The 18,464-nt window shown below is 48.2% G+C and overlaps 1 protein-coding gene across 3 annotated transcripts in view; it reads left to right on the forward strand.

Annotated features, from left to right (window-relative positions):
• Nucleotides 1-18,464, forward strand: part of CEMIP (cell migration inducing hyaluronidase 1) — a 122,262-nt gene that overhangs the window by 98,475 nt on the left and 5,323 nt on the right. For all 3 annotated transcript variants that reach the window (XM_068143448.1, XM_068143449.1, XM_068143447.1), the window contains 12 exons: nt 242-370; nt 1,035-1,120; nt 3,064-3,195; nt 5,939-5,974; nt 6,065-6,220; nt 7,695-7,875; nt 11,142-11,357; nt 12,241-12,452; nt 12,924-13,109; nt 14,200-14,404; nt 15,907-15,993; nt 16,297-16,454. In XM_068143448.1, coding sequence (XP_067999549.1) covers nt 242-370; nt 1,035-1,120; nt 3,064-3,195; nt 5,939-5,974; nt 6,065-6,220; nt 7,695-7,875; nt 11,142-11,357; nt 12,241-12,452; nt 12,924-13,109; nt 14,200-14,404; nt 15,907-15,993; nt 16,297-16,454 — 1,784 coding nt within the window. The remainder of the gene's footprint in view (nt 1-241; nt 371-1,034; nt 1,121-3,063; nt 3,196-5,938; nt 5,975-6,064; nt 6,221-7,694; nt 7,876-11,141; nt 11,358-12,240; nt 12,453-12,923; nt 13,110-14,199; nt 14,405-15,906; nt 15,994-16,296; nt 16,455-18,464) is intronic.

Consider the following 18,464-nt stretch of genomic DNA (forward strand, 5'->3'; position numbering starts at 1 on the left):
AGATACCTTGGAGAGGTGGGAGTATGGATACCTCTGTGTGTGTGTGTGTGTGTGTGTGTGTGTGTGTGTGTGTGTGTGTGAACCCTTTTGCTGCATGCAGCCGTGCAGGGCACTACTGCTGGCTGCCGTTCGTCCTGAAATCTCTTAGCTTAGGTCTGGTGGCTTTGCTGAGGAATCCTTGGCTAATGCTGGCCAGTAAGAAAGTTCCAGCAAAGCCTAAGGAGTCCATTGTCTTCCCCAGGAAACAGGCTTCTGGTTTGTGCTGCACCACGTGCCGACAGGGCCCTCGGCAGGGATGTACTCCCCTGGCTACTCGGAGCACATGCCCATGGGCAGGTTCTCCAACAACCGCGCGCACTCCAACTACCGGGTGAGTCTGCAGGCAGCCAGCTCCTGGCTCCAGCTCCTGGGGCCTGCAAGCTGCTAATGCCTTCTGCATTTCTGTGCTTTCTGTTCCACTGAGCGCTGCTGTGAGCTTGTCTGTGTCTGCAGCTGGAGCAGCCTGCGTGCTGGCTCTCGGAGCAGCCGCTTCACTTGGCTGCTGTGCATTCAGAGAGGCTCTTCCCTCTGCTCAGGCTGCTTCTCCGCTTCTGCACTCCTAAAATAGTGCCTCCAGGAGCATCTATTGGCAGCCTGTCTAATTATAGACCACAACTGCCAATGGCAGCAACTAACTGAACAGCTTCTGGAGGGATAAATGCAGGCCACTCTGTCTAATTGCCTTCTCTTTACTTATTTACCCTAGGCATGCTGTGCTGTGTGGCTGTGTCTTACGGCAGCAGGCTGCCTATGTGTGGGGGGATGTGTTTACCAGAGAGGGGTGCAGTTTCTGGAGGTTTGCAGCCATTTTGGGGGGGGTGTATGCAAGTCTGGGGAATCCTGGCAGCCCTCTGTTTCGCAAGCTACCAACAGAAGCAGTTATTAGGGTTGTGCAAGTGCCTCTGATTTAGAACAATTGGAGGCAGAGCCTGGAGATGGAAAGAGCTGTAAAATATCTAGACCTACTCTAATATTTCATTGCTTTTTTCTTCTAGGCTGGAATGATCATTGATAATGGTGTTAAAACCACTCCAGCCTCCGCCAAGGACAAGAGACCTATCCTGACGCTGATCTCGGGGAGGTAAAGTGTTCTGCACAGTTTGGTTTGGAAAGGATTTCTCTATAGCACTGACTGAAAGCTGTGAAATTGCTCCTAAGGAAGCTGACAGGAATCATTGCAATGCCTTTGGGATGGCTTGGATTGAGGGAAGGTCTTCACAAAGCTTTACCACTTCATTACCCTTCCTAAGGGACCCTGAGCACCCACAGCCTTCCAATTTGTCCTTGTTGTTTATCTCGGAGCTGAGCTGGCATGGGTGTTCCATCTGCTCAAGGGTGTCCCACTCATTTTATTTTCTTTAGATAAGCACCCAGCAGCTCAGATATCAGTTACCCTGTGAGACATCATCCCAGTGCTCTCTCTCTGGCAGCTGATGCTAAAAGATGTTGAAAAGTTAATATTCTTTACGTTATTTTCTGCTCAGTTAATTGACATTCTTGTTGCAATGACAAAAGCAACTGCTAAAAAATAACTTGTTAAGAGCATCCTGCTCTGCAAGTACCTTCAAATTCCCCTGGGAGGCTGATGCTACTTTTCCATACAGCTGAGCACCTTGGGGCACTGCCTGCTGCCACAGGCACAGTGAGTGATTGCAAAAGGCAACTTGTCCCTTGCCATACAAAGGCAGGAATGACCTCTGGGAACCCACCAGTTATAATGCAGTCACATTTATGCTCAGGGATCACCCACAAGGCCAGGCTGCAGCTCAGATTATTTGTGCCATTTTCCACTTTCCATGTGTCAAGGCAAAAAGAGTGAGTAAGTGATTCTAGCTGCACTGACTGGGGCAGGCTTGGAGGTAGGCTGGGCAGTTGCAGGGCTGGAGAGATTGTTCTGTCTGCAGCTACTGCATGAAAAGCCTGAGTCAAATTCTGTAGCCTGTGGTGTTCCCCCCACTTACACATGAATGTGAAACTGGAATCCATCTGTATTTACCAGTGCCTGGGGAATCCACAAGGGCTGATACTAAATCTCTCCATGATGGAGCTGCCAAAGCAATACTCATTTGGTGGAAGCCTCTCAGCCTGGTGCTCAGTTTTTGAGTGATATAACAGCTTATTAAGCAAAGGAAAGCACTATTGAGTATCTGTTAGCCAAGTGACAGCTTGGCCTCACTGCCCTGTGGTGAGGCATGAATTTTAATCTTTGGGCCATCCATTGCTGGCACTGTGTTGGGTGCTCATCTGTCAGCTTCTCTAAGCTCTTTAGCATGATGGAAGATGCTTCTTCAGCAGCAAATGGGAGAGCTGAGCCTCAGGACCGGCTAAATGATGGTCAAGTTCAGCATCACCACAGGGAGCCAGATCCTTGCTCAGATCCTGTAACCTGAGTGGTGGCTGACATGCAGCAGCTGAGGGCAAGCAGAGCTGCAGTTTGCACTTGTTTCTGCATCTTTTGTCTGCATCTGGCCAATATTTCATCATAGTTGAGAACTTCAGAGTTAATAGATCTCGTACGTGTGTCCTGAGTACAGTGGGAATAGTGAAGGACATACTTTCAACCCCTCTCCAAGATGTTTTGATTCTTTTCCATAGCAAAGAAGCTTTGGCAGTGGTACTCATTGCCACAGTATAGCCAAGGCTAGGAGATAAGACTGCTCCAAAGGGAAAACAACAGGAGATTTATCTAAATACCAGGGATATGCTGAGGGATAACAGTAAGGGATCAAAAAATATCTCTGACTTTTGGGAGCAATAAGGAACTTTCCATGCTTTCTGCAATATATCAGCAAGGCAATAAGGGAGATGTGGAAGGAAACTTGGAGTGGGTCTTTACATCAGCCTGGCCTGGCCTGGCCTTCCCTTGGCAGTTGGGTCTGGCCATTGCTGCTTGAGTAGACACACCACTTGGATGGACTCTTGTCCCAAAGCTGTTCCTGAGTTAGCAGAAACCAGATGTTTAGCAGGGCCATGCACCAAGCAAAGCTACCTTCCCTCAGCCACCTTCCTTCTGTCTGGTTGCAGATACAGCCCACACAAAGATGCTGATCCTTTGAAGCCCAGGGAACCTGCAATAATCGAGCGCTTCATTGCCTACAAGAACCAGGATCATGGGGCCTGGCTGCGGGGTGGAGATGTGTGGCTGGACAACTGCCAGTGAGTTTTGCCTTATTTCAACTCTCAGAGTTCAGCCTGGTGTTTGTGGCAAGCATAGCTGTGGTTCAGACTATTTATATAGCTTTGCACCTTTCTTATGGCCAAGATTGGAATAAAGATGAAAGGTTAAGTAAGCAAAGGCATTATTTTACACTCCCACAACCTGCTGTGTCTGAGCTGAAGATCCCTCAGATTCACAGAATTACAGAATTGTTAGGGTTGGAAGGGACCTCAAGGATCATCTAGCTCCAATCTCCCTGCCACGGGTAGGGATGCCTCACACTAGATCAGGTTGCTCGCAGTCACATCCAGCCTGGCCTTCAAAACCTTCAGGGATGAGGCTTCCACCACCTCCCTGGGCAACCTGTGCCAGTGTCTCACCACCCTCATGGGGAAGATCTTCCTAACATCCAATCTGAATCTACCCATTTCTATTTTGTTTCCATTCCCCCTAGTCCTGTCATTACCTGACAGCCTAAAAAGTCCCTCCCCATCTTTCTTGTAGGTCCCCTTCAGATACTGGAAGGCCACAATAAGGTCTCCTCAGAGCCTTCTCTTCTCCAGACTGAAGAGCCCCAACTCTTTCAGTCTGTCTTCATAGGAGGTTGCTCTCCTGTGTGATGCTGACCAATGTGCACACAGGCACACACAGATGCAAACAACTAGAAACAACACTTAAGTTTTCACATGAAAAACTAGGTGCTTTGAAAAGAAAGCAGCAAAATCCACCACTCTGCCTGGCTAAGCCTGGGCGTAGAAGAGTTTGTTTTATGGGGTCCACTGCTGTGCTGAATAAGTGAGCACTGACAAAGCAGACGTAAAACTATGAATCATAGCAGCAAGAAAGAGAGTGGGCAAGTGTGCTGTGCTCATTTCCTGCACTGGTCACAGCAGATATTTGTTTTGCAGTTGAAAACAGATGACCTTCTACAGCTTCATTTGCTGAGCCAGGCTCTTGATACCAACCTCAAGAAAGAGGAGAAAAAAAGGGTAAAAGCTACTTGATGAGGCATGCTGTGATAAGTCTAAGAGAAATAGCTGTCACACTGTGTTCTGGTGTCCAGCTGCCAGCCAGAGTGACCCAAACCTCTTAAAGCAACTGGTGGTAGAATCATAGAATCAGTAAGGCTGGAAAAGATCTCAAAGATCATCAAGTCCAACCCGTCACCCAAGACCTCATGACTACTAGACCATGGCCCCAAGTGTCACATCCAATCTCCTCTTGAACACCTCCAGGGATGGTGACTCCACCACCTCCCTGGGCAGCACATTCCAATGGCCAACAACTCTCTCTGGGAAGAACTTTCTCCTCACCTCAAGTATTACCTTCCCCTGGTGCATCTTGAGACTGTGTCCTCTTGTTCTGGTTCTGATTGCCTGGGAGAAGAGACCAACTCCCTCCTGGCTACAACCACCCTTCAGGTAGTTGTAGACAGCAATAAGGTCTCCCCTGAGCCTCCTCAGGTAGGAGCTGGCTGCAGTGGCTGTTTGCATTGGTGAGAATGAGGCTGCAGAGGAGCAGCCAGAAATGTAAGCTGCAGTATTGCACTTTATGCTTCTGATGAACTCAGGAACTGGAAGTATCTAGACCATTCCAGGGCCAGGAAGTGCTGCCTTTGCAGATCACACTCACGCCACTGGGACATTTACACTGCACATGGAGCAGATGCAGCACATGGGTGCTGTTGGACGACCAAGTCCTGGCTCTCCAGAAACAAACCTGAGTGTGGAAATTCGAGGCAGCAGCCACCGAGCTGTAATCATCTTTATGGCCACGGCCATTTCCACTTCCCATTGCTACAAACAGACTCGGTGTACACTGAAAAAACAGCAGCGAGTGTGCCGCGCAGTGCGGAGCTGCAGTGAGTGTGTGCAGGGCTGGAGGCGCCGAGGCCAAGGCGGAGGAGGGCTGCCACCTGCAGACAGCAGCGGGGAAAGCTGGCTTGGCCCTGCTGCAGCATCCCCGCTGCAGCATCCCCGCTGCAGCATCCCCGCTGCTGCTCTGCCTCAGAGCCACGACAGGCGTGTGAAGAGGGACACCCCTGTGAACACAGCGTCAAGACTTCTAGTATCATATTAATTGGAACCCTCTATGAGCAGGACTTGTGGACCAGCAGCTGCGATTTATCTCACCTAAAAGCTTTGGAATTTCAGCAATATGGAAAGACTTTTTAATTTTAATTTTATTTTTAAAACACCTGTTAATTTATTGTTAATAAGAAAGACCTGATCTCTGTCTTCCTCTTGATGAGAAGCCAGGCTTCCCTGCTCCTCTAACATTTCCTTTTGTAAAGTTATTTCCTGGGAGCGGTTTGTGATCTGTGAACGCAGGGGAGGAGAGAGGTGTGAGTAAGGCAAAGCACCATTGAATCATAAATGTAGCTGGAGTGAGAGAGAGGAGCCATCCTTTACCTGCCACTGAACAGAGTGTGGGCATCAGACAGAGGGGAAAAGCTTTGCCAGACAGTAAGCTCTGCCCAGTAATCACTGACTTAACCTCAGCTGGGAACTATCAGGTGCATGTCTGCTGCTTCATGTTATCTGTGTACGCTGAGGATGTGCCAGAAAAAGGTCTTCCAACACTGAGCAGGGAACAAACCTGGAAAAGCCTGAGTTCCCCATGAGACCTGCTCAGTAGTGAAGCCTTTCTAACCTTCACCTCATTGGTTAGGTTATTTTAGGTTGAGATGATAAAACAAAGCAAACCCAAACGTTTTCTGAAGCATCTATCTTCCTTTTGCAGGTTTGCTGACAATGGCATTGGCCTGACCTTGGCGAGGTAAGCGTGGGGCAGGCTGTGCACAGCCTGGGGCACGGCGGATGGGGATGAGTGTGAGCAGCCCCTTTACATCCAGCCCTTCCCTCCTAGTGGTGGGACTTTCCCTCATGACGATGGCTCAAAGCAAGAAATCAAGAACAGCCTCTTTGTTGGTGAAAGTGGAAACCTGGGTACTGAGATGACGGACAATGAGATCTGGGGACCTGGAGGCCTGGATCACCGAGGAAGGACCTTGCCCATCAGCCCGTAAGTTCAGCTCAGCATGTCACTGTTGCCATTCTCAGTGCCAACTCCATCCCAGTGTGCTTTCTTCAGAGCTGTTCAGTTTAATAATCACTACACAGGAAATATTTGGTTTCATGTCTCCCAATCCCAAAGTCCTCACTGTACAGCTGCTGCTGGCAGGGACCTACTTGCAGGCTGCCGAGACAGCATCAAACTCCTCTTTCCTTCCCCCTCTCCTTTGCAAAGAGAATTGAGAAGACAGCAAGAAGACTTAGTGCTACCTTGGCACTTCTGTATGTGTGGTTGAGCAATGTGGCAGTCTCCATCCAGGTGAGCTGCCAGGAAAACTTGTGGAAGCCCTTCCCTGGACTTGTGCTGGCCCAAATGTGGTCATAGATGTCCTTGGAACTGCTGTTGCTATTGCTGCAGTGCTACAGGGATTTGATGCCTTTGTTAGCTCTGAAATGGCCAGTAAACCTCATGTGTGGCCTCTTCATAGACCTTTGTGCTGCAGATCAGTTTGCAAGTGCAGTAATGTTTTACTTTTAATCCTGACAGCAGTTACCTAACAGCAGTTATCCTAACAGCAGCCCTAAAAACAGCTCAGCTGATGCTTTTCTGCCATGTTATGCACTTCAATGTTGCTGTCACTGGCAGTACAGGAGGCTTGTTAGTAACTACAGCAGTAATGAAAAGCCAGCCTGCTCCAGCCTTCCTGCTGGTATCCTTTATGTAGATACCTGTGGCCATATCTCACCTGGAGTGGTGTGTGCAGAAACTTGGTGGGACAGAACAAATGCACCAGAGCAGATAAGTCTTGCCTGAGGGAAGCTGTTCACGTAAGGAAGGGATCCATGTTATATATCATAAGTGGCATTTGAAGCAACTTCTCTTAGCCTTTAGAGGAGTTTAAGCATCTTGTTCACTTAACCAGTGTGAAAAATGATGCAGATGGCTGTTAGGACAGGTTCTGCCCCTTCACCTCTTTCCAGCCCTACAGACTGTGGGACCTTTCCTTGCTTTCAAAGCTATTTTTATTGCAGCTGAGTTGCTCTGTTTCTCTCCAAGTTCCTTCGAAAGACACGGTGGGACTTCTTTTAGCCCCGCTGTTGCTCAGCCAGAGAGTCTGCATGGCTCTCAAGAGTTTCAGGTTTCACTGCTGTAGAACTCATTTCTGATGGCAAACACGAATTTAGTCATTTTTAGGTCGATGCTTTGGCATTGCTGTAAGTTCCTTCCCTGGAGGAGCGCAGGCCAAACAAAGATGATCTGTTCAGACATGAGAGAACTCGAGCTGAACTTGTGAGGATAAGAGGACTTCACAGGCCTGAAAAGGAGGGAAATCCCTTCTCCTCCAACACGTGAACTGGGGAGTCATCCCAAGGGCTGTCAAACAATGCCAAGCAGCTGAGAAAAGCGCCGCGGGGCTGTGCACGTCTAGAATGCCTTTTCCCATGTCACGACCGAGTCTCTCTGTCTCCCCTGCACGTTTTAGGGACTTCCCCATCCGAGGGATCCAGTTCTACGACGGCCCCATCAACGTGCAGAACTGCACCTTCCGCAAGTTCGCGGCGCTGGAGGGCCGGCACACCAGCGCCCTGGCCTTCCGCCTCAACAACGCCTGGCAGAGCTGCCCCAACAACAACGTCACCAGCATCCGCTTCGAGGATGTCCCCGTGAGTCAGCCCCCGCAGAAAGGCCTCTCCCAGCTGGCATCCCTTTGGAGCAGTGGGCAGAAAGGGGTTAGCAGCCTGTAGCAGAAAGCACGAGGTCTTCGGCGGGCTGCCTGCTGGCCTTGCCGAAAGGTTAACTAAGAGAGAATTGGAAGGGTGGAAGAACCAGAAAGTCAGAGATTCTCTGGCAGCTTTGCAGCAAACCAGAAGCAGGCACCAGTTTCAAAAAAGAAAATAAGATAGTGGCACTCAAGTGAAAAATTGTTTCCATTTCTGTATGTCTCAGAAATCATAGACTCATAGAATTGTCAGGGTTGGAAGGGACCTCAAGGATCATCTGGTTCCAACCCCTCTGCCATGGACACCTCACACTACAGCAGGTTTCTCACAGTCACATCCAGCTTGGCCTTAAAATCCTCCAGGGATGAGGCTTCCACCACCTCGCTGGGCAACCTGTTCCAGTGTCTCACCACCCTCATGGGGAAGAACTTCTTCCTAACATCCAATCTGAATCTATCCATTTCTATTTTTGTTCTATTCCCCCTAGTCCTATCATTACCTGACAGCCTAAAAAGTCCCTCCCCAGCTTTTTTGTAGGTCCCCTTCAGATACTGGAAGGCCACCATAAGGTCTCCTTAGAGCCTTCTCTTGTCCAGACTGACTCTATTCTCATAGCAGAGGAGCTCCAGCCCTCTGATCAGCCTTGTGGCCCTTCTCTGGACATCTTCCAGCACCTCCAGATCATTCTTGTAATAGGGGCTCCAGAACTAGACAGAATGGAGAGAATAATCTGCCCCTTTATTTTCAGTGGTGGTGTGATATTAAAGCAAAAACAGAGGGAAGACTCTTGTGGAAGGTCTAATAGGGAGAAGAATAAACCTTTATTATTAGAATAAACCAAACCAGGTTGGAAGAGACCTTCAAGATCATCGTGTCCAACCCATCAACCAATCCAACCCACCCAAACAGCTAACCCATGGCACCAAGCACCCCGTCAAGTCTCCTTCTGAACACCTTCAATGACGGCGACTCCACCACCTCCCCGGGCAACCCGTTCCATAGCGCAATCACTCTTTCTGTATAGAACTTCTTCCTAACATCCAACCTGAACCTCCCCTGGCGCAGCTTGAGACTGTGTCCTCTTGTTCTGGTACTGGGTGCCTGGGAGAAGAGACCATCATCAGCCTGTCTACAACCTCCCTTCAGGTAGTTGTAGAGAGTGATAAGGTCACCCCTTTATTTTCAGTGGTGGTATAATATTAGATCAACCACAGCAGGAAGTCTCTTGTGGAAGAGCTCACTGACCTAGAAGCAGAAAGGATGATTTTGGGGAACAGGCAGTGAAACTGCGCTATGCTGGGTAGTTCTGCAACCCTGCACACCAGGGTAGGGGAACAAGGGGACACAGTCTCAAGCTGCGCCAGGGGAGGTTTAGACTCGAGGTGAGGAGAAAGTTCTTCACCGAGTGAGTAATTCCTCATTGGAACGGGTTGCCCAGGGAGGTGGTTGAGTCATCGACCCTGGAGGCGTTCAAGGGGAGATTGGACGTGGCACTTGGTGCCATGGTCTAGTCATGGGGTCTGTGTTGATAGGTTGGACTCAATGATCCTCGAGGTCCTTTCCAACCTAAGCGATACTGTGATACTGTGATACTGTAGCTCCATCATGGACTCCAGTCCTGCAGACATAAATGAGAGCAAGGCCCAGCCAGTATGAACTCCTGGGTGCTGGTCTGAACCTGCCCGGGTTACTTGAGTTATTTTTGTGTTTTCTTGCACAAATCTGTGCTGACTGGTTTGCTGAGGTTCACCTCCAGCAGCTGTCAAATCCCACTGCCAAACACTGCAAACAAATAAATATATAAAGTGGTTGGGATGAAATGATTTGGGTTGCTTAACTTTCAAAAATCAGACTTCTTCAGACGTCAGGAAAAGTGCTGACTAGAGAACCTTCTGCCAACTGGGATGGGAAAGGCAGAATTCCCCTTAGAGGGCTGGTTGGTCACTCACAGGTCACCAGGCAGGCTGGTGACATGGCATTTATTTATGCTGGATAAAAATATCAGTCAGAAGTTGTCTGAGAAGCCACTTCCCAGGGGAAGTTGCTGATTATTCCCAGCAACAGTGTGACTTTATGTGGCTTTGGGACCTTAAAAACCTTTCAGCAGAGTGAAGTGGCTGTGGTGAAACTGCCCATCTCCTGAACCTGTCTCCAGATTCTAAGAACAAACCATCTCATAGCTGAGGCTGAAAGTCTGCTTGGTTTGGCCTTTACCCCACAGTCAGCAAACAAATCTGTATCTGCTCTGTGAGACAAGCCAAACACAACTCTTAAGTGTGTGACCCAGGTCTGCACTGAGTTCAGGCTTAAGGAAGAGGTCATGTGCAGGCAGAGCCAATCACAGAATTGTCAGGGCTGGAAGGGACTTCAAGGATCATCTAGCTCCAACCCCCCTGCCATGGGCAGGAACACTTTACACTAGATCAGGTTGCCCAGAGCCACATCTAGCCTGGCCTTAAAAATCTCCAGGGATGAGGCTTCCACCATCTCCCTGGGCAACCTGTGCCAGGGTCTCACCACCCTTAATCTGATATGCTTGTACCAAATGGCACTGATGTTCCTGCCAGCATCCAGACCAGCTCAGATGAGAATTGTTTTGATGCCTCCCTCTTTGGATGGTCAGTTTCAGAAGCTCACAGTTTTATTACCATCTAAGTGCTGCCTCAGAGGTCCTGCAGCCCCAGACTTCCTCTTCACAGAAAGAGAGATTTGCCATTGGAATGTGCTGTCCCAGGGAGGTGGTGGAGTCAGCATCACTGGAGGTGTTTAGGAAGAGCCTGGATGGGGTGCTTGGTGCCATGGTTTAGCTGATTAGATGGTGTTGGGTGATAGGTTGGACTTGATGATCTCAAAGGTCTTTTCCAACCTGGTTAATCCTATCCTATCCTATCCTATCCTATCCTATCCTATCCTATCCTATCCTATCCTATCCTATCCTATCCTATCCTATCCTATCCTATCCTATCCTATCCTATCCTATCCTATCCTATCCTATCCTATCCTATCCTCTCAAGCTGTAAGAATGGTGGTCAGTACATACATAGATCTTTTCATGCACAGGTTGACCCACAGGCCCAACACTTTCCAATGACAAATGCAGTCAGAGAATGGGTCCTTTGAGCCATCCTAGTGACCAAAGGCTTCCTTTGCTTTGTACTCTAAGTTAATTCCCTTCTGGAGTTGTAAATGTGTTTTACTGGTTTGTTTAGATTACCTCCAGGGTCTTCTTTGGTGAACCCGGACCCTGGTTCAACGATCTGGATATGGATGGTGATAAAACCTCAGTTTTCCATGATGTGGATGGTTCTGTGTCAGAATACCCAGGCTCATACCTGATAAAAGAAGACAACTGGTTGATCAAGCACCCTGACTGCATCGACGTGCCTGACTGGAGGGGTTCCATCTGCAGTGGACACTTTGCACAGGTGAAGCTGCCAGCCTTGCAGTTACCACTTTGTTGCATTTTCAATTTCTTGGCACTGTGAAGCTAAACCTTTAGAAACAGACTTCCTTCAGGGTGCTTGGGGCTCCTGTGTCTGCATCCCTGCACAGGCACTTTTGAACATGGGGGTACTGTGCTACATTTCCAGATACTTTCGCCTTGACTGCTAACAGCTCAAATAACTTCTGCCTGAGGTTCCCCAAGAGCTCCAATGGGCATTAACAGATTAATACCCCTGAATCTATGGCTTGCTGGCTAGTTATTGCTCCTTGATACATGGAGGGAAGTGTTGCCCACCGTGCTATGGGAAATGTGCTGTGCAGTTGAAATCAGACATCAGCTTTTGTGGTCTTTCATCCTGTTGTGTAACCACCAAACCATTCTTCCTACCACACCAGCTTGAAGTGCTGCTGCCTTGTGAGAGTCCTCTCTTTGCTCTGATGAGTAGCTCCTGTTTTTGTCTTGGGTGTTGCAGTGGTTGCTTTGTTCTGTGTAGTGCCACTAAAGCAAATTTCTAACTCCTCAGCTGTTTTTCACACTTCTGTGCAGTAGAAGTCAGAGGTCTCAGGTAGACACTGTCCCATTGCTGAGGGGTGACACCAGTGCTGTGTAACACTTCAGCCCTGCTGCAGGCCTGTTTGAAGCCTTGACTGGCAGACACTCTTGACCTCAGTGGATGGGGAAATGATCCCTCTTTTTTTCTCTCCTGGGGACAGTTTACTGTGTTGAGAAGGAAGCCCAAGAGCTGCAATAGCAGAGCATGGCACACAGGTCACTGCCGAGGCCAGTTCACGGCCATCGAGTAGCTGCAGCTTTCATGTTTCACTGTAGTTCATTAAACCCTTGGTGACCTTTTTCAAACCTAGATATACATCCAAGCCTACAAGCCAGCCAACCTGAAAATGAAAATAATAAAAAATGACTACCACAATCACCCACTCTACTTGGAAGGGGCTTTGAGCAAAAGCACTCATTACCAGCAGTATCAGCCAGTTATAACTCTGAGGAAAGGCTACACCATCCACTGGGACAAGACAGCCCCTGAAGAGCTGGCCATATGGCTCATCAACTTCAACAAGTGAGTGATCCAACGAATTCCAGCATTCCAGTCCTGTAATGTAATTGCACAGTTTTTCATTGATGAGGTCAGCACCTCCTGAGCTCTTCCAGAATGCTTGTTCCAGAAAGTCCATTGAGCTCCCTTAGCTTTCCATTTGACATCTCAGATTCCTCTTTCCTCTGGGAAGCCTGGCAAGATAACGTGGCTCATTTTTAGAAGCCCAGGCCAGATTCATTCCTGATGCATAGAAGTCACAGGTGTGGAAGTCAGGAGCAGATCTGACCCATGCTGCTTAACTAACTCGTGGTTGTTATGTCTAATTTATGTTGCATCGATCCATCCCAAGCCATTAAAATTTTGACTGAGCAGGGGAAAAGAAAAAATCAAGATGCATTTCAGAGTGAATTATTTGGTTTGGCTTCTAGCATGCCCAGGAAAACAATAGTCCTGTGTCAACTTGGTCTTACAGTGTGTTTCTGCTATTCTTAGGAATGACTGGATCCAAGTAGGGTTTTGCTATCCCCGAGGGACGACCTTTTCCATTCTCTCAGACATCCACAATCGCCTCTTGAAGAAAACCTACAAAACTGGAACCTTCTACAGAACCTCTCAAATGGAGAAACTGGAGCACAGATATCCTAACAAAGGATACTACTACTGGGACGAGGACACTGGGTAAGCAAGCAGGCTGTGCCTGTTTGGACAGGGCTTTGGGGATGCTGCTGGAATCGTGGCTGCTTCACTGATGCCGTTAGGGAGGATCACAGAAAGCCTTTCTGGGAATGTGACCAGTGTTTAATTTTCCTGGGACTCCCACAGCTGCCAGTCATCTGTAGCCTCTGCTGTACTGCCAGCTTCTCTGGGAAATGGTGTGCCAAGTGAATACAAATTAGAGGGGGGGAAAAAAAGGAAAAGAAAAAGCCAAGTGTAGATCATGAAGGTGAACTGGAGACACAGCCAACCTTTCTTGTTTGGAACACTAACCGTTTATAAACACCAGGACAGGGATGCACAGCAGCTAGGAGTGCAAAGCCTGTTATTTTCTTTCAAAGAACTAAAATAATGGGAAGGAAAGAAAGGAAGAAAGACCTAAAGTACGAAGCATATATTTCTGCATAAATGTATCATGATAAAATAGAGCTCAAAGGGTTCCCTGGCCTCCTCAAACCATTGCTGAGACCATCCTGGGCTACCAGGATGATTGAGGGACTGGAGCACTGCCCTATGAGGAAAGGCTGAGAGACCTGGGGCTGTTTAGTCTGGAGAAGACTGAGAGGGGATTTAATAGATGTTTATAAATATCTGAGGGCTGGGGGTCAAGGAAGAGGGGACAGGCTCTGCTCAGTTGCACCCCAGGACAGGACAAAGGGCAGTGGATGTAAATTACATCACAGGAGGTTCCACCTCAAATGGAGGAGGAACTTCTTCACTGTGAGGGTCACAGAGCACTGGAGCAGGCTGCCCAGAGAGGTTGTGGAGTCTCCTTCTCTGGAGACTTTCAAGCCTCATCTGGATGCATTCCTGTGTGACCTATGGTCCTGCTCTGGCAGGAGGATTGGACTTGATCTCTGGAGGACCCTTCCAACCCCAAATATCCTGTGATCCCATGTGTCCCCTTTTATTTGCAAGGACAGACATCAGCACTGGGAATTTGCCCTACACATCGTGCAAAGAATAAGGAAGGCACCCACCAAAGCTGGGAGCTGAGTACCTTTTTTGCACAGAGGTCTCATGGATGCTGCTCACTTTTCTCTCCTACCTGCAGGCTGCTGTTTCTGAAACTCAAAGCCCAAAACGAGAAGGAGAAGTTTGCGTTCTGCTCGGTGAAGGGCTGTGAACGGATCCGGATCAAAGCTGTGATCCCCAGGACCGCTGGCGTCAGCGACTGCGAGGCCATGGCCTACCCCAAGTACATCGAGACGCCCATAGTAGAAGTGCCAATGCCTAAGAAGCTCTCTGGGGCACAGCTGGTAAAGTGGAATAGAATATAGAATATAGAATATAGAATATAGAATATAGAATATAGAATATAGAATATACCAGGTTGGAAAAGACCTTTGAGATCATCCAGTCCAACCTGTCACCCAACACCATCTAATCAACTAAACCATGGCACCAAGTGCCTCATCCATTCTCTTTTTAAATACTTCCAGTGATGCTGACTCTACCACCTCCCTGGGCAGCACATTCCAATGGCCAATCTCTCTGGAAAGAACTTCTTCTGGATGGTAATCCAGCCTAAACCTCCCCTGGCACAGCTTGAGACTGTGTCCTCTTGTTCTGGTGCTGGTTGCCTGGGAGAAGAGGCCAACCCCTACCTGTCTGCAACCTCTCTTCAGGTAGTTGTAGATGGCAATAAGGTCTGCCCTGAACCTCCTCTTCTCCAGGCTAAGCAACCCCAGCTCCCTCAGCCTCTCCTCACAGGGCTGTTCTCCAGACCCCTCCCCAGCTTTGTTGCCCTTCTCTGGACACATTCCAGCAACTCAACATCTTTCCTAAACCGAGTAGCTGCTTTCTTACCACAGAATCATTGCCAGTGGGCTTGTTGTGCCCACAAACACACAGTAACTTTCTACCAGGGTGAGCATAGCCTGGGTCTAATTTTCTGGTATGTTTCAGGCATGTGAACTCATATTTTAGCCTGGAGAAGAGGAGGCTCAGGGGAGACCTTATTGCTGTCCATAACTACCTGAAGGGAAGTTGTATCCAGGGGGGGTTGGTCTCTTCCCCCAGGCAACTAGCACCAGAACAAGAGGACACAGTCTCAAGCTGCACCAGGGGAGGTTTAGGTTTGAGGTGAGGAGAAAGTTCTTCACAGAAGGAATTGTTGGTCATTGGAATGTCCTACCCAGGGAGGTGGTGGAGTCACTGTCTCTGGAGGTGCTCAAGAGAGGATGGGATGTGGCACTTGAAGCCATGGTTTAGTTAGTCATGAGGTGTTTCGTGACAGGTTGGACTTGATGATCTTTGAGGTCTTTTCCAACCTTATTGCTTCTATGATAATAAACAGATTCTAGCATGTGAAGAGAGCACAGGTCCTCGAGGGACAGAGTCACCCAAGACATTGGCTGAAGTTGAGTGCTTAATCTTTTGGGGCTCTGTCATGCTGTGCTGTGCTTAAAAGCTCAAGGTGAGAAGTGATGAGCTGGGAGATACCACTTTTTTTTCCACTCATCACCCATGAAGCAGCAATGCACAGCAAAGCATCAGAGAATTTTGTGTCAGCTCTGCAAAGTGAGGATCCCTTCTGTTCTGCCATGTGCTGAAGCAACTCAGACACTGACAGGACAAGCAGGGAGGTTCCCGATGTGCCCAGTCTCTAGCAGTGTCATTTAGCAAGTCAGTGCTTATTATGTAGCTCTGTCGTTGACTGATGTTCAACTCTGAAAATGCTTTCTGAAATGCAGGTAATGGCCATCCTCACCCTCACCAGAAAAACCTCTTTTCTCTCTCTTTTGTTTTTTGTCAACAGAAGACTAAAGACCACCTACTAGAAATGAAAATAGAGACCTACAGGAAGCAGTACTTCCACCTGAGGGATGACTTTGCATACATCGAGGTGAGCAGGTCCTCTCACTGAGCTTAATGGGACAAAACTTCCTTCATTTTCATGCAAAAACCTGCTTATGAAGCTTCCATGGATTCAGTTAGATTCAAGTCACTTCTGCTTTTGATTTTGCACCCAAAAAAAAATGCCTGTAACTTCCCCTTAGCTTGACCTCCAAATTCTGGCCTTGGATTCAAAGATCAGCCTATGACTCAAGGCTCCTTACAGGAGCTCGTTTGCAATTGACAGATCAATAACCACTGCTTCTTACAGGTGCTTGTTTGCAATTGATAGATCATCTCTCACCCCACACAGGTTGATGGTGTCAGGTTTTTCCTCACTGATGAAGGTATCCAGCTGGTCGTGATTGATGGACACCAGGGAAAAGTTGTTGATCGAGTTATGTTCAAGAATTCAATCCTGCAAGGAATCCCAGCACAGATAGAGAACTATGTCAACAACATCAAGGATCAGTGAGTAAATAACTTGTTGTGACTGAGGTGCAATGTACAAGAAAGCTGTACAAGGCTTGGCTTTTTCCTGGGTCCTGTCACCCAGCGGGAGCAGGCTGACAGTGTGCTTTTGTCCCTGCTGACTCCAGTGGAGCTCAGATGGGAGCAGGCCGTGCAGCAGCAGCAGGATGCAGACCTTGAGTTAGGAGCTGATCAAACTGCAGAGCTGCATTTGATTAACAAGCTGCAAGTCTGCATTTCTGTTGTGGGTTTCAGCAAACTGCAGACTTCTCTTCACGGTGCACTTCTTGAAACAGTTGTGCACAGGTTACCTTTTCTCTGGCCTGCACACTCCTCAAATCACAGAAAATTCCTCTAAGGAAATGGATTCCTCTTTGCACCTGCTCCCTGCCCAGACCTAAAGGCTGCCTGCTTTTATGTTTTTAAGTATGGGCAACCAGAAATGCAGAGTTTTGCAAGTGGGTGGTGAGCAGCCAACACATGTCCCTGCATGCTGGAGGACAGCAGCTTTGTCTGCTGGAGTAAGAATGAGAGCAGCACCAGAAACCCTTTAACCCAAGAGGTAGTTCTCATGTTGTTTTGTGAAGTGCTGTTGGGAAGTGAGTGTATTTCATTGTTAGTAAATCTGGCTTGGTTTGCAGCGTTTGATGTGAGTGGGATTGCTTGGTTGATGAGCCATCAGCTGCAGGCTGACCACAGGATATTGGTGTGGCATTTTGCTAGAGACTTGAGGGCTGATTCAGCAGAGGGCCAGGCAGGTGGGCACAGAGGAGTTTCTACTATCTTGCATCATTCTGAAGGTTGTAATTACTGTGCATAAGTGTGATAGTTGCTCACTTTGCTTTCATGAAAAAAAAATCAGAGGGCTTTTCAGTAAGGCCAACATCCTCCTTTGCAAAAATCCAGTATCCCTCCCGGCTAAGTCCAGCTCCCAGGTTCTTTCTTACTTTAGAAGAGCAAGTCATAATCAGACTTTAGATGCATGTAAGTCTTCTCCATTAGGATTAGGACCAGAAATTGACCCAACATGGTCATCACCTCTCAGGTCTCACTCAGTGTCTTTGCAAGGGCTGAACCCTCCAATTATTGTCCTTCTTTCACCAAAAGTTTTCCTAGCCCAGGCCCTGCAGACCTTTCCCATTAGCTCAGGAGCAGGCTTCAGCTATAACCATGAAGCATCTCTTGCCTGTTTGCTGAATGGAAGTGTTGTCCAGGTTCAGATGTGTCCGCTGCAGCCAGAGGGACTGCACAGTTCCCTGTCAGCTGCCCTGCTGTGATGCAGAGTGCAGGCTGCAGAGAGTGCCCTGCTGACCCAGGGCAAGGGGCCAGCAACTACTGCTGAAGAGACTGCTGAAACAACTTGCAGGTTTATGGATCTGGGGTACAAGATGTTTCTAGCAAGAACAAGCCTCTTGCTTCATTTAAGCAACTCTCTGTGGGCCAAATGCCTTTCTTTTATTTTAATCCATTTTTCTGATGAGTTTCCCAGGGATAAGGAAAACAAAACGTCTGCTGAATTTATCCTAGCAGGAGAGGCTTAACAGAAAGTAATGATTTTAGTGACCTGAAAGAAGAAAAATGAGGTGATTCAGCATGCACAAAGCAGTCAAACCCAGCTCAATCTGCTCTTGTAAGCACTGCAGCATTTTAACACCTCAAGTTTATTCTAGGAGAAGTCCTGACCGGTCTTAACTCTTGCTTCTCTCCTTTCCCTGCCACCACCTGTTGCTCTTCTGCCCTGAGCAGCTGCAGTTCCAGCTGAGGTGTTAAGAAGTAACTGCTGCACTCAGTAGCTCAGAGTTTGAGCTCTGCAGGAGCTGCTGCCTAATTAATTTTAGTGACTTGTGTCCACTGTGCCGCTGGAAAGCAGACCCAGCAAGGCTCTCACTCTGCAAGACTGCAAATGCTGTTTGAGTCAGGGAAGTTTCATTCATGGAAACCCTGCGAGGTGGAACAAAATGGTTTCATCTAAGTGTTTGCTCAATTACTCACACGCAGCTTTAATTAAGA

Source organism: Melanerpes formicivorus, unplaced genomic scaffold, assembly GCF_026170545.1.
Source record: "Melanerpes formicivorus ecotype bairdi unplaced genomic scaffold, bMelFor1.0.p_v2 SCAF_10, whole genome shotgun sequence".
Lineage (NCBI taxonomy): Eukaryota > Metazoa > Chordata > Aves > Piciformes > Picidae > Melanerpes > Melanerpes formicivorus.